Source organism: Melitaea cinxia, chromosome 14 (assembly GCF_905220565.1).
Source record: "Melitaea cinxia chromosome 14, ilMelCinx1.1, whole genome shotgun sequence".
NCBI lineage: Eukaryota > Metazoa > Arthropoda > Insecta > Lepidoptera > Nymphalidae > Melitaea > Melitaea cinxia.
Window position 1 is genome coordinate 15,912,347 of NC_059407.1, and position 26,592 is coordinate 15,938,938.

At 33.2% G+C, this 26,592-nt stretch overlaps 2 protein-coding genes across 2 annotated transcripts; one reads left to right on the forward strand and one right to left on the reverse strand.

Annotated features, from left to right (window-relative positions):
- Positions 1-7,359: 7,359 nt before the first annotated feature.
- On the reverse strand, positions 7,360-17,113 carry LOC123659451 (guanylate kinase-associated protein mars). Its single transcript, XM_045594666.1, has 10 exons — positions 17,022-17,113; positions 16,727-16,815; positions 15,628-16,573; positions 14,590-14,732; positions 12,266-12,424; positions 11,620-11,779; positions 9,788-9,981; positions 9,171-9,245; positions 7,837-8,182; positions 7,360-7,552 (listed from the first exon to the last, which is right to left on the reverse strand). Exons 1-10 carry the CDS (start codon positions 17,023-17,025, stop codon positions 7,425-7,427), a joined length of 2,244 nt encoding a protein of 747 aa, XP_045450622.1. The 5' UTR covers positions 17,026-17,113; the 3' UTR covers positions 7,360-7,424.
- A 238-nt stretch (positions 17,114-17,351) lies between these two features.
- LOC123659673 (diphosphoinositol polyphosphate phosphohydrolase 2) lies at positions 17,352-26,196 on the forward strand. Its single transcript, XM_045594870.1, has 3 exons — positions 17,352-17,804; positions 17,880-18,035; positions 25,102-26,196. The coding sequence occupies exons 1-3, from the start codon at positions 17,706-17,708 to the stop codon at positions 25,315-25,317; spliced, it is 471 nt and encodes a 156-aa protein (XP_045450826.1). The 5' UTR covers positions 17,352-17,705; the 3' UTR covers positions 25,318-26,196.
- The last annotated feature ends 396 nt before the right edge of the window (positions 26,197-26,592 follow it).

The window sequence follows — 26,592 nt, forward strand, 5'->3', positions numbered from 1 at the left end:
GATATAAGAAGAAAGCAGACTTGAAAAGGTATTTCTAGAAATAGAAAGTAAAGCGCTAATATCCGATTTTATTGACGGTTTTAAACGATTAGAGAAATGTCTTTATTTTTGGAGAATTTACAAGTACAAAATAATTCCTAAATAATTAAGTGTAGGTATTATCTAAAATAAGGTGCTAGTATTATTAATATATTGCTTTTAAAATAAAAACTCTTGCGAAGTATACTTTTTATTTTATTTGAAGTAACTATTGTTTTTAGATTGAAATTTTTAAAACGAAACTTCAAAATATGCATTTATTGGGAACTTATTTATAACACCGACTTAATATTATTTGTAATACTGTTAATACCTTGTATTGGTGCGCGAAAAAGTAAACAAATAAATAAATAAATATTCTATTACATAAATTCAGATTTTTTTTCTTTTTTTTAATAATTTTACTTAAAATAAATTAAGTAGGTACCTACTTTAATATAAAAAAATGCTCTCGGGAACTCTTAAGCGGAAAAATTCGAATTCAGTAAACAAAAAAAAAAATCAAAGTCAACACAATATTTAAACTTTTTAATCCAGCCATATTTTATAGTGATAAAAATATAAAGGATGAGCGACGATGCATGACAAAGGTAAAAAAAAATTGGTACAATTTAAAACGAATAAACCAAAAAAAGACTAAAAAGAATAACTTTAAAATCACGAGCACTTTAATATTAGAGGGATTCTCTGAGATAACTCAATCACATTCTTATCTGATGACCGCGAATCATAGACAAATATAAATGTAAATACAAAATAAATCCCAGATAATCATTTGAACGCTATCAGCTAACGTGCAGAGTAAAATTTAACTACAAAAGGATTCATAGTCATCTATATCTATACAAATAAATAAAATTGGAGTGTCTGTTGGTAATATTAAAATAACCGGTTTTTACTAAATGCATATGAATTTATACACGGTACATATACCAAAATCTGTTTGTTGTCTGTTTGTTCCGACTAATCTCTGAAACGGCTGAACCGATTTTGACGGGACTTTCACTGGCAGATAGGTGATGTAATAAGGAGTAACTTAGGCTACTTTTATTTTAGAAATTTATTTATTTTATAACTCTGCGAACTGAACAATAACTACTTTGTTAAATTCCACGTGGACGAAGTCGCGGGCACAACTAGTTAGGATATAAGAATACATTAAACGATGGTCCATTATGGTATGTATGCCATCTATAGATCCTTGTTACTCCTATCTGGAGTCCTAGCTCCATGTACGGCTGGCAATTTGGCAATGTGCTAAATAGGACAGCGGTTCCGACGCCAAAGATCGTCTTATCTACTACACGAATTGGCTAGCTGCTCCGCTGGGCTCAATTTATGATTCATTTAGAGAAAAAGCAACATTAAACAAATAGTCCAGTCAAAAAATATGTTTCAAATGACAAAAACTCCGACAGAGCTATTCATAAAATTATCTACAAAAATGATTCTCGCGGTTCGCGGTTCTAAAAGTTGAATGTAACACCTTCAACTTTTAGAACCACGATATCTTAGGAACGTGATTGCAGTGGTGTAACAAGGAGGGGGGCAAGAGGGGGCCCTAGGTGTTACTCACAAAGAGGCGCCAAATTGCTGGACATATTATAAATGGTTTTCGAATAGGGTGGTAAAAAGGTATTGTGCCCCGGGTGCGAGTTAAGCTCACTACATCACTGGGTGATTGTTCGTAAAAAAAACAACGGGTTGCACTCTGGGAGTGCCGGCAGAAGTGAAAACTTGAACATTAACGTTGTGCATTTTTGATATTTTGGAATGGTTAGGGAATAATTTTGCACCGCTTCCGCTTCAGCCTGTAATATCCCACTACTGGGCATAGGCCTCTTTCCCCATGTAGGAGAAGGATCAGAGCTTAATCCACCACGCTGCTCCAATGCGGGTTGGCGGATACATTCCCTACTATGAGAAACGATCGCTATCAGGTGTACATGATAATAACCGGGACCGACGGCTTAACGTGCTCTCCGAGGCACGGTGGGGAGACCCACAAGGACTGCACAAACACCCAGACCACGGCAAACGACTGCATGGCCAATAGAAATGTTTGTCATGTGCGGGGATCGAACCCGCAACCGCCAGCGCAACAGATACAATCCATGGCTGTAACCATTGCGCCAACGCGGCGTCGCGTCGTAATTTTGCACAAATTGTTTTAATTATCAATATAAAAGTACTATCATTAAGTTATACGTTAAATACAATATTCATTTATTGCGCTATCGTACACAAACATGACAATTAATATTATATTTAAAATTTAACACTTAAGAACAATTACAATAATTTTACATTAAAATAAGAATAAATAAATAAATAAATAAACATAATTGAATGTATATACGTAGACAAGACAATTTTAAAACAAAAAAAAAAAAAAAACTTAATACACACGAACATTCGCGCAAGCGCCCTGCGCCGCCCAAAGGAAACAGCAGGCGCAGGCATACATTTTCGCCGCACATTAGAAAGAGAGGGGACACTTCCTCTCCTACGCTGAGCCGGCGGTCTACGAATCACCCTCCGTCTTACGAATTTTCGATCAGGCCACGTGTTTTGACGACTAACGCGATCAGCTGACACGAGTTTAACATTTTTTACCTGTTTTTTGCCTAGACTATACTTACCGTTTTCAAAAAAGTCCAAAAAACCGAAGATTTTGACTTTTGACCTCGAATAACTTTTTTAGAACACATGGGATCGGTGGGAGCCTTTGGCAGTTAATTTGAACTGTTGCACACAACGTCTGCAGCAAAAATCAGCTCTGTTGAAGTTTTTGTTATTTGATCACATTTTCCAGGTCTCATTTGACCGGACTAAAAGCAGTGTTATAAAAAAAATCTATACATATATGTAATTTACTTGTCTTAAAAGGACGAAGCTAGAAGATTTTATTAATAGGTGTAAAAATGTGGAATCCATATCCCTTCGGGTATTTAGAAAACAATTGAGTATTAGGTACAAAATAAAACAATAGTAGAATTTTTATCATTTAATAAACATTATTATTATATAATAAAACCTACGATAATCTCGGTAAATTGAAAACAAGGCACATTAGACACACATATTTTATATTTTTAAACGGTTTTATTTAGCTCACCCCGTTTGTTTTATTTTTTATTTATTATTTATTCTTGGGTCAAATTTAGTAATTCAAATTTCACCCTCTTCCTGTCAACCGATTAATCTGAAATTTTGTATACACTTTGGATTTTGGTGACAATACAATTATGTTTATTCATTATCATTATAAATTCAAGATGGCCGCCGCTACAAAATGGCGGATAATTTATGTTTTATTAATCCCATCAATATGGGTATCAAATGAAAGGGCTCAACAAGCAGAATACAATATACTATAAAAAATTGAAATCCAAGATGGCGGCTGCTACAAAATGGCGGATAACGTAGGTTTTATCAATCCCATCAATATGGGTATCAAATGAAAGGGCTCAACAAGCAGAATACAATATACTATAAAAAAATTGAAATACAAGATGGCGGCCGCTACAAAATGGCGGATAACGTAGGTTTTATCGATCCCATCAATATGGGTATCAAATGAAAGTGCTCAACCAGTATAATCAATGTACTATATAAAATTAAAATCCAAGATGGCGGCCTCTACAAAATGGCGGATAACTTAGGTTTTATCAATCCCATCAACATGGGTATCAAATGAAAGGTCTCAACAAGTAGAATACAATTTACTATGCAAAATTAAAATCTAAGCTGGCCGCCGCTACCAAATGTCTGATAACAATTTTTTATCAATCCCACCAATATGGGTATCAAATAAAAGGGCTTGACAAGAAGAATACAGTGCACTATACAACCTCAATATTTAAGATGGGCCTTGCAATAATGAAGCACTAAATGAATTAAACAGAATGCGAAATAAAAACTAAAAACTAGAAAATAAAAATAGGTAAAAAAACTTTTTAAGTTAAACGGTTTTATGTTAAACATACATTGCAATGTTTAAGATAAATGTACTAAAAACCAAAAAATAATAAAATAGATACAGTCGTGGGAATTATAAACATATGCATAGACTAGACTAAAATAAAACCGTGGGGCACGTCAATTGTCTACAAATTATCGACTTAATGTGCGATAGAAGAATCGTTTAATTCGTCGTTAAAATAGGCAGTTGGCCCGCAGACGGTGAGGAAATTACTTACTATTTTCTTGCTCATGGAAATTCCAATAGTTATACACTCCATGTAAATAAAAGAGATGTTTCAACTAGTTTATCGTTGGACATTCACACTGCTGGCTGGCGAGGAATCGTTTCACTGCTCGTAGTTTGTCTTTAATCGACAAAACATATGATAAAAGTACTACTCGCTCACCACTATGAAACCCTAAAACTCGCTTATAATCGAGCTTGCTAGCTTGTTTCCACATTCTAGCCCTACTTATCACACGTCCATCTTTGTCGGTTGAACAACTGCCTAATTATAGTGTAACATTACAAAACAAACATTTTAATCAACGATTGTAGACAATTGACGTGCCCCACGGTTTTATTTTAGTCTAGTCTATGCATATGTTTATAATTCCCACGACTGTATCTATTTTATTATTTTTTGGTTTTTAGTACATTTATCTTAAACATTGCAATGTATGTTTAACATAAAACCGTTTAACTTAAAAAGTTTTTTTACCTATTTTTTACTTTAAAATCAACTGTCATCCCATATCCAGAACACACCATGCGAAGATAACAATGAATAATTTTATTACATCATATTAATATTATATTGTGTAATTAGGTTAAGTAAACATTATACATTTATGAGACCTAAATTTATTTAGGAAAATTCGTAAATAAATTAAAATGCCTCATTCCTATAGACCCTCCATGAAATATATGTATCTCTTTTCACTTATTTAAAGGCTTCCTTTTAAAACCTTACTTTATTTGGATAAATCTTACAAAAAATATACTTTGAAAAAAAAAATTAATTCTACAGTTCTTAACAAATAAAATTTTATTGTTGATGTCTGAAAAAAAAATTGTACTACACGATTTTGACTTTTTCCGTTTGGAAGAATTTTTGAAATTGGTTCATTAGTTTTTGAGTTTGATCATAAAAATATTCAAAATAACAAATCCCATCTGTTTGTAGTTAAATTTATTTGTTGTTTTGTTACTATTATTAAGCATTATATATAACCAAAATTAATAGTTAATTTGATTATTTTCAGAATTTGACAAATAAATCGAAGATGTGGTCGATAAATAAGTTTATTTTGTAATTTTTTAACATAACTTCGTTTTTTACTATTACTTTCACATGTTCGTCACATTCGAAACCTAGAATAACTTACGTCTATCTTAATTACTACGTGTAAAAATATTTAAAGTGATAATTGTGAGTTCTAACCTCATCATTGACAAGGAAAGTCAAAATAAATTAATTAATATTAGGAAATTTGAGAAATAGAAAAAAATCAAATTAGCTAAATGGTAAAAATCATTTTGTGGTAATCGTACAAACAAAAAATAATTCTATAAGTTAAAATAAAAGATTTTGTACATTAAAAAAATATATAAAAATTAAATGAAGCATTATTTCTGACTACCTTAAGATATAATAATGTTATTACTAATATAAAAACGCAAACTAAAAATGTAAAATATGTCATAAACCTAATTTGGAAGTTAATTACGACTCTTCTTTACTTATTTAAAAACAAACAATGGCGTCTAAACCAGAAATTTTGGTTATATTTCTGCAATTACAGCAAAACGACCAAAAATGTCACATGAAAATATCGTCCCGTAAGGAAAAATCTAAGTAGCAATATTCAATGGCAAAAATTGTTCAGGCATTTTATTTATATAACGCGTCGATTTGAAATAAAGTTCAATAAAAAAAAAACCCTAACTTTAATTGGTCTATTTCTACGCCTCCTGTGATAAGTGACATAAGTCGAATTTTCATAATCGGAACGTGAGAAAAAAAAAACGTTTTTTTCTGATATAAAGAAGAGAATGGTAACAATATTGATAACGTTATTTCTGACGTCACAAAATAAAGTTGTTTTTCGTATTGTTTTCTAATGTTTACGCGGTTTTTAACTCATTATAATGAGAACTTTTCGTTTGGGACATTTTACAACAACCATGGTCACGAGAGGACAGTCCTCCCGTCGTCGTGCATCTTAAAAACTTAAAAAACCGCGATAAAATCCAAAAAAGTTATTTCATTACAATAAAGATGTTTTTACCGACACCTCTTAAAGACATTGTTGCCTCGGCGTAAAACAGGCTTGAGACGTTGCGACTCTGTGCAAAAATGCGCAGGAAATCCCCGCACCGCGTCTGCCCCGCGGGGAGTTTGATAAGAGTGACAATATAACTTGGCATTCAACAAAACATTCGGCAAACAGGCGTACGGCTCACCTGATGGTAAGCGATTACCGTAGCTTATAGACGCCTGCAACACCAGAAGCATGTGCGTTGCCGACCCTATCCCCATTTCCCCCCAGGAACTCTGATCACCTTACTCGCCAACATGGACACAACACTGCTAAAAATAGTATTATTTAGCTGTTATCTTCTGTAATGTCTAAGTCTCCATATTTTAAACAGTAAATTTCCTGCTGAACATCTTTATTTAGTAACCTCAAAGGTAACGTTATCGATATTGTTACCAATTACTGACCTTAATCTACATCCTGCGGTTAAAGTCTAATCATAACTTATTTGCAGGATAAACTTCATCCACACTGGTGAAACAGGCCAGAGGCATTTAACACTATTTTTGGTGCTTTACGATTTAAATGGGATTGATTGTATGTAATTTTATATTTAAATTTCAATACATTTTAAGTGAATACTGATTTATCTTGAGTTATATCCCTTTGAACCTTAAACTTTTGTAAACTGATAAAATTCAGGTAAATTATGTAAATAGGCAAGTGATAAAAAAACAAATAAGTCTTAATTGTTATTATCTTTATCTTTTGTTTGAGGAACATCCCACTAGGATCATTATTCTATAGAATTTACACAAAGACTTACTGTAACTGTAGGTTTAAAATAACTGTACAAGTATCATTTACGACATAATTTTGGCACTTAATAAATGTGACAAAAGGTACAACATAAAAGTATCCATCGTAAATTAGTTTTAAAATTAAACATTAACCAAAACATAACTAAAATGTATATTGAAAAAGAACAAGAACTTTATGAATCATATTTTAGCTCTCCCGTAGAATAATGATTTTTGACTTGTATCACTTGTCACACGGATGCACATGAATCCTCTTAACGAAGCGGATTGGTTACAACGACCTAAAGAATTCGTTTATTAATAAAATATCAACACTGGATAAAATCAAATTCACAATCACGCAACATGTTCATTGTTATAACTCTTCCGTCTTGACGACCTTCTAGAAGTTCCTTTTACATCGTCTACATTCATCTCAATTTCTTGCAGCGCCTTCTTTTTTCCGCTTTTCTTTTCTTCGACCCCTTAAAAATATTACGATAGTTTCAATGAATAGATAATATAATATTTCTTAAATATTTTTTAATTAATGCTAAATAAATTACAATTTTATTTATTCTCATTATTATATTTTTATTTTTGTACTAGGTTTGCCTCGTGTTTTGAATTATAAAAAATTTAATTTTTTTATTTATTTTGAAAAAAAAAAGGAAAATAGATAATTTATTTCTTAATTTTCACTAACAAAAAAAAATATAACATCTTACATTGTGGTCGCTTTCTGTGTTACAAAGAAAAATAAATATACCTTCTATATTTGGAGTTTGTAAACTCTTACGTCTGCTTCTAGTCATGACCGGACTCCGGTCTTCTGTAGCGTCTTGACGGATAAGTTTAGACCTCCTTCTAGAAGATTCTTTCTTATTCTCTTTCCCTTCTGATGTTTTATCATTATCTATAGTCTGATCAATTTCGATTTTCTCCACGCCTGATATGTCTGATTCATCGTTAAGTTTATTCGATTCTGTGATATCTGAATCCGATTCATCAAATAAAACAACTTTTATTGATTTCTTTCCAGATTTCTTTGCTGACTTCAAGATACTTCTCGCAGGTGTTGCGTCCAAGTTTATCGGTGTCAATGGTATTGGGTCCTGCTGTAATCAGAATTATAATTATAATTTAGGCTCATAGGTTAAAATTACTAACTACACATATTTTTATTTGGGGGGTAAGCTAGTAAGTCCGTGTCGAGAGTTACGAAAAGTGTGCTCGAGCGAGGCGAACAGAAGTTGAGAGGAAGATATAAGTTAGTGAATATAGAAAGAGAGAGAGAGAGTTACGTTTCGTAAGGATTATTTCATTAGTTGTAAAAAAAACGAATGTGCTTTCTTTTTACAATCTTTTTTTTATTGAAAAATAATTATTCGTATATCATCGATTATGAATTTTATGAGGTCGATCGACGAAAAAAATGGTCAAGGAAGAATACGCATTATTAAATATGCAGTCCACTGCTGGACATAGGCCTACACAAGTTTGCACCAAAAATGTCATGAATTCTTTAGATGTTTCTAACTAATAAAAATAATGTTATTACCTCAAAAAATTAATGGGTAGTACCTCGACCTTACAAAAGATTACAGCTAAATAATACTGATTTTTTGTGATTGGGTGTAAGGTCGGCAACGCGCTTGCTAAGCTACGGTAATCACTTACCGTCAGCTGAGCCGTACGCTTGTTTGCCCACCTAGTGATACATTTTAAAAAATTGTGTGTGTGCGTGCGTGCGTGCGTGCGTGCGTGCGTGCGTGCGTGCGTGCGTGCGTGCGTGCGTGCGTGCGTGCGTGCGTGCGTGCGTGCGTGCGTTCGCGTGTGTGTGTGTGTGTGTGTGTGTGTGTGTGTGTGTGTGTGCGCATGTGCGTGTGTGTACTTCTGTACGCACGTACGAAGGTATACTTCATTGGCTAGCTAACTTAACGTTGCTAACTTCCTCTTCGTTGATAAACTAACTTCAGGTTGTCGGTTTTTTGTGACGGTGTGCACACGCATCGTAAAAAGTTACTCTCATCATTTTTCCCTAACGCGTCATAAGAAGAATAACTTCAAAAAGCAATAAACAATATAAACAGCCTTTCTTACCGCACACAAAGTGTCATTATTCTCAATATTCTTGCCGATCAGTGAAGCTCGAAGCATGGCGTATGAAGTTGAATTCTGTTAGTGCATAATGAAAATTAAATTTATTTGATAGTTTTAAATACGATGACATATGTGTTAAAAACAGTGAATACAAAGCAGTAGTGACATTGCTTAATGAAAGCTTTGGTGCATGCAAATGATGTCGCTTCAGCTTGTAATATCCCACTGCTGGGCATAGGCCTCTTTCCCCATGTATGAGAAGGATCTGAGCTTAATCCACCATGCTGCACCGATGCGGGTTGGTCTATACATTCCGTACTATGAGTAACAATTGTTATCAGGTGTACATGATAACAACCGGGACCACTGTGGAACTTAAGAAGCCGACCGATGGCGGATAACCATCTAACCACTGAATTTTGAACACACACAGGCCGAAGACGGGCAGCAGCATCTTAGGTGCGACAAAGCCAGCCCTGCGGTCACCAACCCGCCTGCCCAGCGTGGTGACTATGGGCAACACACATGAGTTCACGCATTTTTGGCGCGAACTTGTGGAGGCCTATGTCCAGCAGTGGACTGCAATAGGCTGGAATGGAATGGGAGACTATTTTTACCTTCGAAGCGGACTTCTTTGCCTCGTTAGATAAAACTGCTTTCAGTAGACTTGGTTTGCGGACAGGAGTCGATTGTATCGACTTTACTGGTGACTGGACACTGAAAAATCCTGCTTCAAACGTCTTACTTTCCTCTGTGGGTGGATTTTCTGGTACATTTTCAACTTGATGTACTTTCTTGGCTTTTCGGGCAGCTGTGAAATAAAATGATATCGGTAAATTAAATAATAATAATAACAAATATTAAAACAATGGTACTTAGTTTTAAATTTTTAATTGTACTTTTTTTATGTTATGTCATAAACTCTCTTCTGTGTGTACTGATTTTGATTATTCTATTTTTTTTAACCGACTTCCAAAAAAGAAGGATTATGAAGCGATTTTGATAATTCTTTTTTTTTGGAAAGGAAATATCCTAAGTGTGGTGCCATGATAAGGAAACCAAGATCTGATGATGGAATCCCAGAGAAATCGAGGGAAACCCTCGAAAATCCGCAATAACTTTTTACTGGGTGTACCGATTTTCGAGAGATCCGAAATCCGAGATCTGATAACTACTTTTGGAGTAATCTTTGATAATGCGTATTTACTTGACTATTTTTTCATCTAACTACGTTGTATTACTTGTCGATATAATTGAAGTCCGTTTTTTTTCCTTTGCCTGCAAACACAATTATTTATTCAAAAGCTTGTGCTATATTGTATTATTTTTAAGCGAAATCTGATGAATAGTTTTTTATCATCCCTAATAATGTGTAATGTACTTACTATACTTATTTATGTTAATTGAAAGAAGTTTTTTTTTGTGTGAACATACACAATATTAATATCTATACTAATAAATGGAGAGCCGGTTTTTTTGTTAGGTTCTATTGCGAAAACTGCTGAACCGATCGAAACAACACTTATACTATAAGATGCAGCGTGTTTCATAGAAAGTTTTAGTATATGATATGTTGGTGATTACTTATTGTGTAAAAAAAATATGGACGGACAGATATATATATATATTTCTTCTGTGCGTGTGTTTGTCACCGAGCTCCTAAAAGGCTGAACCAATTTGGTTACAATTTTGTACGTACTTTTCTATGGGTTCATGGATGGTATGAAAACACAATTGGACCCGCTAAGTGGCGCTGCTATCGGTATGTCAGTAATCAAACTTGGTAGCTGTATTCCGGGCAAGACGTTTGTCTAGTCCGCTAGTTATTAAAATAAAAATTTCATTACAGTTAAGCTTATTGCAAGTAGATTGTTCTGTGTATAAAAGTCTTACCCAAAAGAGTCAACTGCAAGCCTACATGACTATAAATTGTCTGTTAATTTTGATCAATATCAAACCTATCAATTCAGCCTGTTCCATCCCGCTACTGGGCATAGGACAGGATACAGGAGAGGGTAGGCGTATTGAAATAACTGTCGCCAAAAAATAACCCTTTTTGGTGTATGCACCGTGTAGGCTAAACCCCAACGATTGGCGGGTTCGATTCCCACTAGGGATGAATATTTGTATTTGTGACAATATTTCTTTCCAATTTAAATGTCTGGCGCGAACTTGGGGAGGCCTATGTCCAGCAGTGGACTGCAATAGGCTGAACTGTAGATGTCTGTCCTTGTGGATCTCTCCACCGTGCCTCGTAGAGCATGTTAAAATGTTGGTCTCGTGTTATCATATACACCTGATAGCGATTGTTACTCATAATAGACAATATATTCATCAACCCGCAGTGGAGCAGCGTTATGGATTAAGCTCTGATCATTCTCTACATGTAGATAGAGGCCCAGCAGTGAAATATTACAGGCTGAATTGTAAAATATAATAAACACTCTACCAGCGATAATATCCTTCAGTCTGCTGCTAACAGCCGGCTTGGTTTTATTAACAGTGGGTTTAGTGACTCTCTTCTTGACCTCGACTGGTCTTTCTTCATCCACCCAGCCTCGGGCACGCATCTCTTCTAACTTCTTAAACCTCATGTCCACATTTTCGACCTGAAATTGCAATTTTATTAAAAAAAAATGTGTGTATCAACTCCGACGCAACGACTGGAGTTTACTCTTTGAGATTGACAGTCTAAATAGGAACAAAAAAAGTACTAATCTAAGAAAAAGATGAGTACCATATCAAATGATTAATACACGAATCAAATAAGTTACGAGAAACATAACGTGATGAGGGATGCAAATTTATTAACGGCGACTAAATTTTTTTGGTATATTTAGTATTTTAATATATAGACAAATATCCTGTATTTAAGGAGGTAGTAACGGAGTTAATACCCCGATAACTATGTTAGTGGTTCTGCTGCCAATTTTTGACACATTTAACACGCAGGAATGGGTATCCCAAACCACTTGTCCTACCTGAGTATGGTTATAATATTCATCTATATAATATGTTTTATATTAGAAAATATATTAAGGTGCCAACATTAGAAAGAGAGTGAATCAAACTTAAAAAAATACATCAAGATTAACCTGCATAAACACCATATCCCAGAAGCCATGCAAATCTCCAGGTGTGACGAGTGCCTGTGATGGGTCGGGACACTCACATCTGGCTAATAACGACGCAAACTGCTGTAACTTCTGAGACATCAGTAGCCTTGCCTGACCCACTGCCCCTAATACAGCTTCCTGAAAACAAATACAAATGTGAAAAGACACTTATGGGACATATACATCTCATTTTTTACTTCCTGATTCCTGTTTGTATTAGTTATTAGTGGAAACTGGACTGGTTTATGCGATATTTTGTTGTTGTCTCTTATATTTTGTGTTATGTTGTAGTTTGTTAACCGACTTCCAAAAAAGGAGGAGGTTCTCAATTCGACTGTATTTTTTTTTATATTTATGTATTTTTATGTTACATCAGAACCTTTGACCGTGTGGACCGATTTCGACAAATGTTTTTTTAATCGAAAGGTGGTGTGTGCCAATTGGTCCCATTTAAATTTATTTGAGATCTAACAACTACTTTTCGAGTTATATCTAATAATGCGTTTTTACTTGACGCTTTTTTCGACCTACGTTGTATTATACCGCATAACTTTCTACTGGATGTACCGATTTTGATAATTCTTTTTTTGTTGGAGAGAGGATATCCCTAGTTTGGTACCGTGATAAGGAAACCAGGATCTGATGATGGGATCCCAGATAAATCGAGGGAAACTCTCGAAAATCCGCAATAACTTTTTACTGGGTGTACCGATTTTGATAATTTTTAATTTGATCGAAAGCTGATGTTTATCATGTGGTCACATATAAATTTTATCGAGATCTGATAACTACTTTTTGACTAATCTTTGATAACGCGTAGTTGCTTGACTATTTTTTCGTCGATTTACGTTGTATTACTTGTCGATGTAATTGAAGTCGGTTTCTTTTTTCGTTTGCGAGCAAACACAATTATTTCCCAAATACAAAAAGATAAATACAAAATATGTTTGCAAATAAAGTGGGAGGGCCTTTTTAGCGTGATGACATACAATAAGAGGAGACGGTTTTGATTATTGTTAGAAGTACAACTTCTTTACGCACACTTGACTTGGGGAGTAAGCTGGTGAATACGTGACGGGAGCGTTACGAAAAGTGCCATCGGGCGAGGCGAATGGAAGTTAAGAGGGAGATATAAGTTAGTGAAGATAGAGAGTTACGTTTCGTATATTATTGTAGGGGCAAAAATCTAGAGCACATCACTCATCATCACTTCAGCCTATCACAGTCCACTGCTGGACATAGGCCTCCCCAAGTTCGCGCCAAAAATGGCGTGAACTCATATGCTTTGCCGGCAGACGGGTTGGTGACCACAAGAGGTCTATAACAGAAGACTCGTTCTTTTTTTTTCTTTTTTTTTTTCATAACTTGGCATTTCATAATTTTTTGTTCGTAACGATAAAATATCATTTAAAAGGTGGAAAGGAATTAGCTTTTGTGAAGTAATATTTACTAGGGGTGTCACTGAAAGTGTGACAAAGGAACAGGTAGGTGTCCAAAACAGTAGTTGTGAAATGGTAGTGTGAATGAATGTAATGAATGGTGAATGAATATAATGCATGTTGAATGAATGTAACTGAAACATATCTGATTTTAAAAGCGTAAAAACGACTCCTGCTACAAATTATAAGACTAGTTGCACCCTGTGGTTTCACCTGCATAACGATTCCATGGAATCGTCGTGATAAATCAAAAAATCTATTTTCTCACAATTCGATTCAATAGTATTTATGTGAAATTGGAACAAAATACAGTCCTTACAAACTTTCGCATTTATAAAATATTAGTAGGATTGTGTAGTGGTGAAACAGTGTTTACTGTTTCTTTCCATTTTTTTTTTCAAATATTCATGTAATTCCATCATGAAAACATTATCAGTATCACCCAATAATTTCATACAATTTTGATGACGCACAGCCATAGCGGTCACAGCGCTATGGTACAGCTATTTGTAGTGTCAAGAACACGGCAGGAAATATCCTGCTGAAAATCTAGAGCAGCCCGACTGGGGTAGCACCTCGACCTTACAGAAGATCACAGCTAAATAATACTGTTTTCAAACAGTTTGTATTCCTGTGATGAGTAAGGTACCCAGAGCCCCTGGGGGGATTGGTTGTAGGGTCGACAACGCACTTGCGATGCTTCTGGCGTTGCAGGCGTCTATAGGTTATGGTAACTGCTTACCATCAGGTGAGCCGTATGCTTGTTTGCCAAACTAATTGTATAACAAAAAATATGTTTTCAGGCGTAAAGGAGTAAATTCTATTTGAATCTGTTGAGTTTGAATTGTTTAAGTCCAAAATTACCTGTACGGCCTCCGGTAACTGGACTTGCTCAGATATCTTGTCCCATGTTTCACACATTTCTGTCATACGTTTGATTTCAGAGTTAAGTTGCCTCCTGAAGTATTCCACGTTGTCTATCTCACACAGATCTTCATCAAGCAGACCTAAAATAATGAGAAATATATATTTTATATTACGTAAGTGTAATAATTGTTTTTGTTAGTGGAATCATTTTTTTTTATGGATTTTCTAATTCTGTTCTTTATTGAACAAAACCCTGACCAATTATAATGATTAGAAATTAATGATTTAGATTTTTTTTTCTTTTATTAGTAATTACAATAAAAAAACTTTATACAGTAGTCACTATAAACAAAATAAAAATTATTATATATATAACATTATATTAATCATAATTTTTTTTCATTTTTTAAATAAAATCTCCAACCCTCAAAGCGAATTTTAATATTTGGTAGAAAAGAAGCTGTCAAATTCATTTTTTGGTAAATTTATACATTCTAACAACTTAATTTTTGGTATCGCAGAGTAACCCATTTACGGGCGATATCCAGGACGCCCGGCTAGGCAGTCCTAGACCGTATGTCAGCTTCAGCACTTGCAGGTGCAATACCGACCAAACCCCTGCGGCAGCCTACAGCCGCTTTAATTGGAGGGTCCCGGTTCTTACTATCGTTTTATAATAATTTTAATTTTAATATTAAAGTTGTTATTAATTGATACATTTGTTATTTATTATTATTATTATTATTGTAATCGGTAAATTGAACGATTTTCACACTATCTGTAATCTCACAAATTCATTTGAGTTTACTTGGTTTCGTAAGGCATACCCACGCTATGTACTAGTTATGTGTTAACAATCTTTGGAAATGGAAAGTTATTTTTAATCGATTCTCTGAGAAAAAATTATTAGATTTTAATAATTCCTTTATAAGCAGAATCTTATCTTTGAAAACTGTTTTGGTGACGATTATTTAAATTATTTATTAAAAAAAAATATTATACTGTTTATTTTCATGAAAATAAATAAATAATTACCTTCTTCAAGTTTTTTCTTCATCTCCTTCCTAGCATTATCTTTCCCACGCGACAGAGTAACGCAAGGACTTATTTTCTTAGCCTCTTCAACTATCTGCTCCGGTGTCATAGGTAAATCAACATTTATCGGAGACCTCAGTTTCTCCTCTGAGCTAGACTCACTTTTTGGAACTTTGTTTTTTGGAGTGAAAATAATAAGGTCATTTTTAAAAGCATTTTCAACAGATTTTCTCGGAGTTTTACTAATTACTGATGATTTTTCATCTGTACTTGATCCCATACTCGAACTTGAGTTAGACATTAGGGATTTTTTTGGACTCAAAACTTTTTTAGACTTGATATTTGATTTCTCTGTCAATTGTGCCCTACTTCTTAATTTTCTAGTTTCATTTTTAGGAACTGGTTTTGATTTTGCTCTGCTTTTAATTTCTTTGCTTGGTAATACTTGCCCAATGTTTACCTTATCTGCCTGTTTTGGCTGTGATAAAATGGGAAGCTGTGTCATATTTTTGAATATTGGTGGTTTAAAGGTTGCATTTATTGGTGCAAATGATGGAATTTGGTTTTTAGTTTGTTTCGTATCTGTTTTGATATCTTTCTGTTTAGAAACATTGCTGGTCGAGTTTTGTTTGGCTGATTGCGATCGAGTGACACGCCCAGACGTACTGGGCAAGGCTTTAGGTGGAGGTGGGGGCGGCACAAACTTCAGGCTTTGCTGTGGAACCCCAGCTACGAACGGTTTCTTCTTCTGAAGAGATGCTTCCTTTTTCTTTTTCTCTTTCTCTGCCTTCCATTTCTCTAGTTGCATTCGTCTGTGTTCTATTTTAGACAGAACTTTATCAACCGGCGCCGGACTCTCTACTTTCGGAAGATTTCTTATTCTATCAAACACTGATAGCCGAGTACTCTTTCTATTTCTGATGCTGTTCTCCAGTCGTTTCTTCACCTGCAAATCATAGACAAACTATCAAAAGAGGTTTAGATCCTTTTTTCTAAGACAAAAGCATTTGATATCTCATACACGAATGTAACCTACCTCATGCATTATTAAGCGTTACAAAGTAATAGTAATTTATTAATATTAAACTGGATACAGTACCCCATGAGGAACGCTTACTAAATACACCGGTTTGCTTTTGTGCTTCTTCTCGTGGTTCTGCAACAAAGCGCCGAAGTCGAAGCTCTTCTCTGAAACAAAAAATAATTGTTGAAACTTCATCTTCAATATAATCCTATAATCTTATTAATCAATCTTATAGTTGTTATAAACTTTTTTAAGAATTTATTAGACGTTTTAGTTGAAGTATTAGATGGGTAATAAGATAATATATGATATAAATAGAATATTTCATTTTAATTTTACGCTAACTAAATTACTTTAAATATATACTTACCCATTAGATGAAGCTAAAAATAAATTATACACAAAACGGAATTAAAATAACAACAAAACGAAGATTTCAAATAAGTAACTGTCACAAAACTAGCATAGACAATTAGTACTACTTCACTTCACTACTTGTGTTATGTGTATTATTTATAGTGATCTAATATTAGCCTTTCAGCTCTACTTTAAATTATTGTCTTAAGTTTTTATTTTATTAAGGGTATAATTATTGTATTCAATAAATAATTTACTAGGTATAAATTATAAAATTGTGTAGGAATAAATATTTAGGTTGAATATAAGAAACACAACCAGTGCCATGGCAATACTATTTTTAGCTTCCGGCTGTCAGCTGATAGACTCGTCGTAATTGCTTTCCAAAACCTATTTCGATTTTCCCAGAGAAAACGTCAGGCACCATTCAACATGGGCTTGAAATTCGCTATCAAGAGCTAGTTATAGCTGAAATATTGCTCTAATTGTAGTGTTATTGTTATTTTAGTTTCATTTTATATGTACATTGTGTAACTCATAAATTAGTCGAAAATGGATACGTTTATCTTAGGATACTTCGGTTATGGCGTTTGTTGATCACTAAATAATTTTGTTCGGTTGATAGTTTTCTTTCTATTTAATGTCTGCTTTTCGTTTTTAATCGTCTATTTTGTTCGTATTTACGTGTACTCTCGAAATGGTTAAGGAAAAGCCTAATTCAATACGGATATACGACGATGAGGGGTTTAGGCGCCGCGCGGCTTGTATATGCGTACGATCGGACGCCGAAACGGAGGTTAGCATTGTATTTTTATTAGATGATTCGTGATCATGTGGTGATATTCGAGAGTATCGTGTATTTTGTGCGTAGGTGTTGCTTGTGACGTCTTCGCGTCGGCCTGACAACTGGATCGTGCCGGGCGGAGGCGTGGAGCCCGAGGAGGAGCCCTCGGTGACCGCGATGCGGGAAGTGCTTGAGGAGGCTGGCGTCATCGGCAAGCTGGGGAGGTGTCTGGGAGTATTCGAGGTGAGATCTTTGTTAAACTCTTCCTAACCTCATGTCAACATAGTGTCGTCAGTGTCGACATGACATGTGAATGCTCACGAGTTTTGTCATAAAATAAAGTAAAAATAAAATATAACATTCATTATAGTGCAATTTTTTTTAAAAGAAAACAATTTATAACTTACAATCATTTATTAGTATTATTGGATGTAAATAAAATAAATATAAACTTTATTTGATACAAAAGTAGAAACAGAAGTGTAAGAACTTAGAACTGTTTTTAAAATTAATCGTTGTTTTGCTTTTTGTATCATATTAACTTAAAAAAGTGACTATCATCAATAACTTTACGAGTCAATTAACAATATTAGATAAAAAAGTTATTTAAAGATATTCAATATTGCAATTTAAGGCTCAGCTTTTAAAAAATTTACAAACCAATTACAAAAGTTTTAAAAATTTAGTGATTAGTTAATGAAGTAATTTATTATAATTTGATAAGGTTAATGATTTAATAAACAAAATTATTTTTTTCTTATCATTAGACCTCTTTAAGTATGTTTAATTAATTACAATGCACCAGGTGAATGTTTCCATGTAATTAATAATTCCAATTCTTATTTACTTAGATAAATCTTATATGTATATAAAATTCTCGTTTCACAATGTTTGTTAAAATACTCGTCCAAAACGACTGGAACGATTTTTATGAAATTTTGTGTGCATATCGGGAAGGTCTGAGAAGGTAAATGAATAACTAATACCAATTATTATTGAAAGTTATATAGTAATATTTATCAATGAAGTAAATATTTCAATTCGAGATTATAAATTTGATAACATTATCATAATTTTATGATTGATTTCATAAATTTAAATTATATTATAGTAATTTATTTTATTTGTATGAAAAGGCGAGATTATTTATAGTAATTGCAAAGATTCTGATGTATTAATTTAAATGATATCAATTTTAATAGGCTAAGCATTGCTAACCGCATCAATGAAACTCCAAGATACTCTATTGCTATAGGGACGATAAAGGGGGTTAGTTTAGGTTAGTAATTAGATTATACAGTATGATTTTTAACTGACTTCAAAAAAAGGAGGAGATTCTTAATTTGTTTGACATGCACCACACGTGTCATATAGTCCTATTTAAATTTATTGGAGATTTAACAAGTATTTTTCGAGTTACATCTAATAATGCATATTTACTTGACAATTTTTTCATCAATCTATGTTATATTATACTGTACTAGCTGCTGCCCACGATGTCGTCTGCGTGAACGCTATACAGCACCAAAAATACCTACGATTATATTTAAAATAATATTCATTTACCCGTTTCTTCTTTACATTTCATATCTACAGAAAAATTTCATAGATGGCGCTGCTTTAAAATTGTCTTATCTACTTATATTCATTTAATTATGTTTATTGGCTTAATAACTTATATTGCTTGATTTTTATAGTGTGAAGCTAGCTTATATAGCATGGTTATTAACATAATAACAACAACATTCAAATATGCGTCGTTAGATTACACATTGTTACAGAATGTGTTGAAGAAATAAAGGTTCACTGCTCGTTCCCCGTAGGTGATAGCGTGATAATTTGTAGCCTATATGTTGACCCGACTTCTTAATAATATTCGTGCCAAATTTGAAGTAAATCCATGCAGTACCTTTGAGTTTATCCCGGACATACATACAGACATCATCATCATCATCATCATCATCATTACAGCCTATACAGTCCACTGCTGGACATAGGCCTCCACAAGTTTACGCCAAAATAACGTGAACTTATGTGTTTTGCCCATAGTCACCACACTGGGCAGGCGGGTTGGTGACCGCAGTACTGGCTTTGTCGCACCGAAGACGCTGCTGCCCGTCTTCGGCCTGTGTATTGCAAAGCCAGCAGTTGGATGGTTATCCATCGGTCGGCTTCTTAAGTTCCAAGGTGGTTGTGGAACCTTGTTATCTCTTAGTCGCCTCTTACGACACCCACATACAGACAATCAGACAAAAATTCTAAAAACTATATTTTTGGCTTCGGTATCGATAGTAGATCACACCCCAAGTATTCTTTTAAAAAAATATTCAATGTACACTTTTGACGTTCCTACCATTTTTAACCGACTTCCAAGAAAGGGGGAGGTTCTCAATTCGACTGTATTTTTTTTATGTATGTTACATCAGAACTTTTGACCGTGTGGACCGATTTCGACAATTTTTTTTTAATCGAAAGGTGGTGTGTGTCAATTGGTCCCATTTAAATTTATTTGAGATCTAACAACTACTTTTCGAGTTATATCTAATAATGCGTTTTTACCTTACGCTTTTACCGATTTTGATAATTTTTAATTTAATTGAAAGCTGGTATTTATCATGTGGTCAGATGTGAATTTTATCGAGATCTGATCACTACTTTTTGAGTAATCTTTGATAACGCGTAGCTACTTGACTATTTTTTCGTCGATCTACGCTGTATTATACTCGTCGATGTAATTGAAGTCGGTTTTTTTTTCGTTTGCGAGCAAACACAATTATATTATATGTATAGATAACTTTTCACTGGGTATACCGATTTTGATGATTCTTGTTTAATCGAGATCTGATGATAACTTATTGAGTAATATTTCATAACACATATTTACTTGTCTTATTTTTTGTCTACTTACGTTCTTTTACTTGTCGATTGTAATTGAAGTCGGTTTTTTTTTTCGTATTATTTTGGCGCTGCGGTCGCTTAGAACCGAATATAAAATCATCGTATCAAAAATTTCAACCTAACGGCTACATCGTTCCAAGCTTAATTGGCTAGAAGACCAACATGGTGAGTCGAAGATACAGGTTATATCCCCGCTGGAACAGTCGATTTTTTAATATGATATTAAAAGAAAAGCTATTTTTCGTTTACAAGCAACCACAAACATCTATTACAATGGGTGGGGAGGACTCGAAATTTTGTGACATCACATTTCAAAATATAATACTTATTATATAACTTTTAGTATTAAAATAATTTTATTCTTCATACCTGTGTTGAATTGTTATTAATTTTATTGACGAAAGAATTTTATATGAAACAAATATAATTTCGAAAGTGATTTTTAATTTAATAAGTTATAATTTATAAGTAAGGCTAAATGTGACTAAATGTGACAAGGACGGGGGAGGGATGAAAAAATCAAGAAATTCTTGTGACGTAGTTTACGGATTAATAATATTTGTGTTGTTTTTAATTTCTGTATTTTATTTGTAACACATTCGGCTTTATATTTCTGTCAAAATTTTTTTAATGACATTAATTAAATAAATATTAGATACTTACTTACTTATAATACATAATGAAACATCCAAATATTCTTTGTCAATTTCTAATGTTGTATGTCGTTTTCTGTGTCTTAGGTAATATGGAAATTTTACTAATTTTAATAAATCTTTGAATAGTCTACAAGAATTAAATCTTGCCATATAGTAAACTAGCCCGTTGGTTAGTTTGTAGTGACCCTGCTTTCTGCTCCGTGAGTTTCGGGTTTGATTCCAGTCTGAGTCTGCTTGTGATATTTGTATTTACATAATTACTAGCTGAGTCTGCAAACGTCGTTTTGTCATATATGTTCTTAATCCTCCTCCCCCCCCCTTATAATTTACGAATATGAAAAATAGATGTAGGCTGATTCTCATACCTAGCCTTGCACACAATTTTTCATAAAAAACGGTCCAGCTGTTTCGGAGGAGTATGTTAACTAACATTGTGACATGAAAATTTTATATATAAGATGTATTATTTTTGTGACTTAAATAAAATAAAAAAACTATTTATAAGTCAGCTGTTATTACCTAAAACACAAGCATTATATTGTTGATTATAGGAACAGATGTCTGTTATATTTCATGAGTTTTTTTTTTTTTTTTTTATAGCTTAAACATATCTCATGTACAAAATCTTTTCCCTAATAGGGATTATAATGATAAAAATATTCATAGCAAAATTTTTGTATGATACTAGTAGTAGAATATACTAATTCGCACTAAATAAGTATAATAATTATCAATTTATAAAATTATAAAAAAGTATTTATATATAACTTGATTTGAAATTGAACAAAAATTTACTGACCGTCAATCGTATTGACATTGTCTGACATCAGCATTGCTGTATGCGCCTCAAACCTCATTGTATATCTAATTCGATGAGGATCATTCTATATATAATTTTAATTATTAATTAATTTACGAAAACAAAAGCAATAATACATTTTATAGTTATTGATACTGGTAGTGCAAGCAATTATTTATATAGTATATAAATGGTGTGGAGTCATTGTGAGGTTTTTTTTTTTTCTAAAAATGAGGCATACATCTCTTCACCTTATCATATTGATACTTATATGTGGTTGGATTTGTTATTTTAATATTTTTTAACTTTTTAAATATTCCTGTTACATTTATATCAAAATTAATTTCGTCACAAAACTTGTTTTATTTTTTAACTAAAAAAAAAGAAACATTTTTTCTTATTTATGTAGAAATTTTACATATTATAACGAAATATAGTTTACTGCTATTCTATAGGCTATCTTTTGAAAAAACCAGATTATTTTGATTGACAGGCGCACTTAACTGTGAAATATGAGATAGTAAATCTTTTAGTGATAAAAGTCGGTATTTTTTAACGTTTTTGGTCACAGATTATGTTATATGCAGCATTTGTTTCTTTTTGTACAAATTATTTATGTAAAATCAAATCTATAAAATCTCTTTGTACAAGTAGGCTATCTAGCGTCTGATATACAGCCTAGGCCTAATTCAGGTCCTAGTCACTTCACTTCAGCCTATCGCAGTCCACTGCTGGACATAGGTTCGCGCCAAAAATGACGTGAACTCGTGTTATGCCCATAGTCACCACGCTGGTCAGGCGGTTTGGTGACCGTAGGGCTGGCTTTGTCGCATCGAAGACGCTGCTGCCTGCCTTCAGCCTGTGTATTTCAAAGCCAGCAGTTATATGGTTATCCCGCCATCGGTCGGCTTTTTAAGTTCCAAAGTTGTAGTGGAACTGTGTTATCCCTTAGTCGCATCTTACGACACTCACGGGAAAAGAAGGGATGGGGACCTAGTACGAATAGAACAAATTATATAAAAAAATAAGTAATAATAATAGAAAAAATAAGTGTGTTAAGTTTGTTTTGGGAACTGAATGTATACAACATTTTTGTTCAGTTAAGATTTTTTTTTTTTATTATTAAGCTTAAAAAGTTCTTTTAAATCCATATTTTATTAATCAAAATATATAAATCCTTAAAAAATATTGTTTTAGTGTTGTATTTAACACTTGAAACGCCGCCAATAGTAATATCTTATTATTATAAATGAGCTCTTTTAAGCTGGCTTTATCGACAACACAAGTGACGCCTAACTGGTGAACCCCATGGCGTTCAACTTGTTAATCTATACAAATTGCTACTTTTTTTTTTCATTTTTTCTAATATAGTAAAACGAAAAAAAAAAGCGTGTACTCTAGACTACACGATTGAAATATAACTTCTGCACAATACTATACTACTGCACTGTGTTAGACATACAAAATGTAAAACATATAAAATGTGTGTTCGCGCCTCTCTTGCTTCGTTCGCCTCGCCTGATTACACTTTTTATAACACACTCGTCACGTATTCACCGTATTTCTTACTCCCACAAGTCAAGCGTGCGTAAAAAATATTTACTTCAACAAGCTGATATGAAAAAAGTTATCCCTTTGTGAAATATTAGCATAGTATTCGTTAATACTAATCATTTTAATAGGTATCCAGAGGTGTAACTTTTTATCCAATTACCTAATGTTCTTAGTTTTGTGGTAATTGATTAGGTTATTGGTAATTGTCAGCAATTACGTATAATGCTAGAGTTTATTTAAGTTTAAATTACATACATAATTGATTTTTGAAACCGGAATGAAATATTTGTACAAATACAATTATCTTTCCCGAGCGGGAATCGAACCTATAAATCGTCCGTGTTTTAGGCGACTACTCGCACCACTCCACCAGAGCGGCTGTTATGCCCAGCTGTGGGATGTCGTAGGCTGAATCGTGATCGTTATTTCGATATAAGTACACGGCACACATGAACAGACACAGACGCACTGTTTTAATATTATGGTATTTACGGCACAGTCCACTTGTTAGGTACACTAGGAACGTACGAGTACTTAGTGAAATTTATATTATACTTTTTTTTTAAACAAAACAAACATAATCTTTAAATTTTTATTATTTTAATTTAAATTTCACTTTTGTGTGAAATAATATCTATATGAACTTTTGCCATTTGTTTTAAAGTTCGAGCAGATATTTTGGAACTATTTATACTTTCATACTCGCTAATAATATTATAACGTAATCTCTGAAAAATTCAAATATTGTCAATAATTCAAAGTCAGAAATTTCAGAGATTTTTTCCGCCAGGGAAGACGGGTTGTCTTTGCGATGATAAAATGAGTACATATTTACTATAATTTGTAACGGCATAATAAAATACTTACGAACTTAAAATGATAAACGTATCATTTTAAGATCGTAAGTATTTTATTTATTTATTTAGTCAGGCAGTTGGAATAACTTCTAATTGCGTTTATAATGGTAACTAATAACAACATCCATTAGGATTGAAAACAGATACTTTTTTGTGAATGCCCTTTTCTGTGATATCCTTTTCCATATTTACACCACTCTATTACTAAACTATTGTAATACTAGCTGACTCCGCAAACGTTTCTTTGCCATATATGTTATTAACCCGCTTAATCCCCCCCCCCCCCCCTTATAACTTAGGGGTATGAAAAATAGATGTTGGCCGATTCTCAGACCTACCCGATATGCCTACAAAATTTTATTAAAATCGGTCGAGCCGTTTCGGAGGAGTTCAATGTTTAACACCATGACACGAGAATTTTATATATTAGAGATACATTTATATTTAGTAAAAATATAACATGTATGTATACTCTTTTGATATGAACAAAAAATTCTAAGATTCTTCAATCTTTTATCATTTTTTTTTTTATTATTGTATTCCAGAATCGAGAGCACAAACACAGGACAGAAGTGTATGTAATGACTGTAACTCAGGAACTAGCGGAGTGGGAGGACTCACGGCTAATGGGTCGCAAGCGTCAGTGGTTTTCCATTGACGATGCTTTGGCTCAGCTTGCTCTCCACAAACCCATACAACGTCACTATCTGCAACAACTGAAACGCTCCAAACAAACGAAGCCAGACGACCCGGGCAGTTAAACCTCATCTAGATTAAGATCAAAATAATTGCACTGCGTATATAAGCTTAGATTTATGCAGTTCCGTCTTATACTTCATTAAATTAATACCATCTCGGTACTTAATACTTTAACATTTGGTTGCCAGCTAACGCTAGACCAATTTTGTAAATTGCTGATTATGTTAACACAGTTATAATTAGTACATATTGTACAATTGCAATAGCTTTTGTTCTACTTGCCATTATTGTATCATCTGTATGTAATGTTATCACTGTTATGTTATGGGAAATAACCAGAGCGATCGCTATTTGCATGTGCCCTTGAGTCTTACTTTAGTTTTAAATAAGAAATGAGACAAAAACGTTATTAAGTGACTGTGTGCCTCTCTCGTTTGTAAAGTAGAAAAGAATGGTTTACTGTTGATGGTGATCTATTTACAACTACATATTTTTTGTGCCTTTTCCATTTTAAGGTTTGAAAGTAAAAATAATAAAATTCGATTTTGTAAATGTTTGTGTGGTTTTTATAGTTAAAGTAATTTTCACACAAAGAAAATATTTATATTATTTGGAATAATTTGAAAATTGTGTAACGTTGACACACGGTGATGCACTGTCGCGTACTAACACGCATTTTAACGTCTGCGTTCGTGATCGTTTGTTTTATTAATTGTAACAAAGTCCAAAGTTCGTACTTATCATTCGCTACTGTGTGTCAGTAACTAAATATATTTACAATATAATTCTCATTTTAAAATTGAAAATGTACATAAATAAGTAATAAAAATATTAATAGAAACTTGTCAATATACAAATAAGGCTTAAATATCATGGTAATACTCATGTCGCAAATGTTAACTTAAAGAAACAAATAAAAAATTTACTAGATACCGCTGTCATCATGTGACTTTATTTGATGTAATTGTCTTAAATCATCAGATAAAGAATTCAATAGAAAATTTTATCAGATCCAAAAACATTTATCATTAGAGAGATCAATGAAATAGTATCAAAAAATCTTTAAATACTGCTAGCTGTATTCACAAGCAATAATAGACAAATCGAATCAAAAATAACTATTCAAATACGCTTCAAAAAAACCTTCAAAACGTCATTTAACAAATTAAAATTTCTAAGTGATTATTATATTTAAAAGTAAAACTACCACCGATTCGGAATGTAGATTCTTCAGAGAAGAATCGGCAAGAAACTGCACGGTTACTCTTTTGAAAATAACATATTATGTTTTAACTAAACTAAGTAATAGGTTAAAAAGATCAGCTTTGTATTTGTAA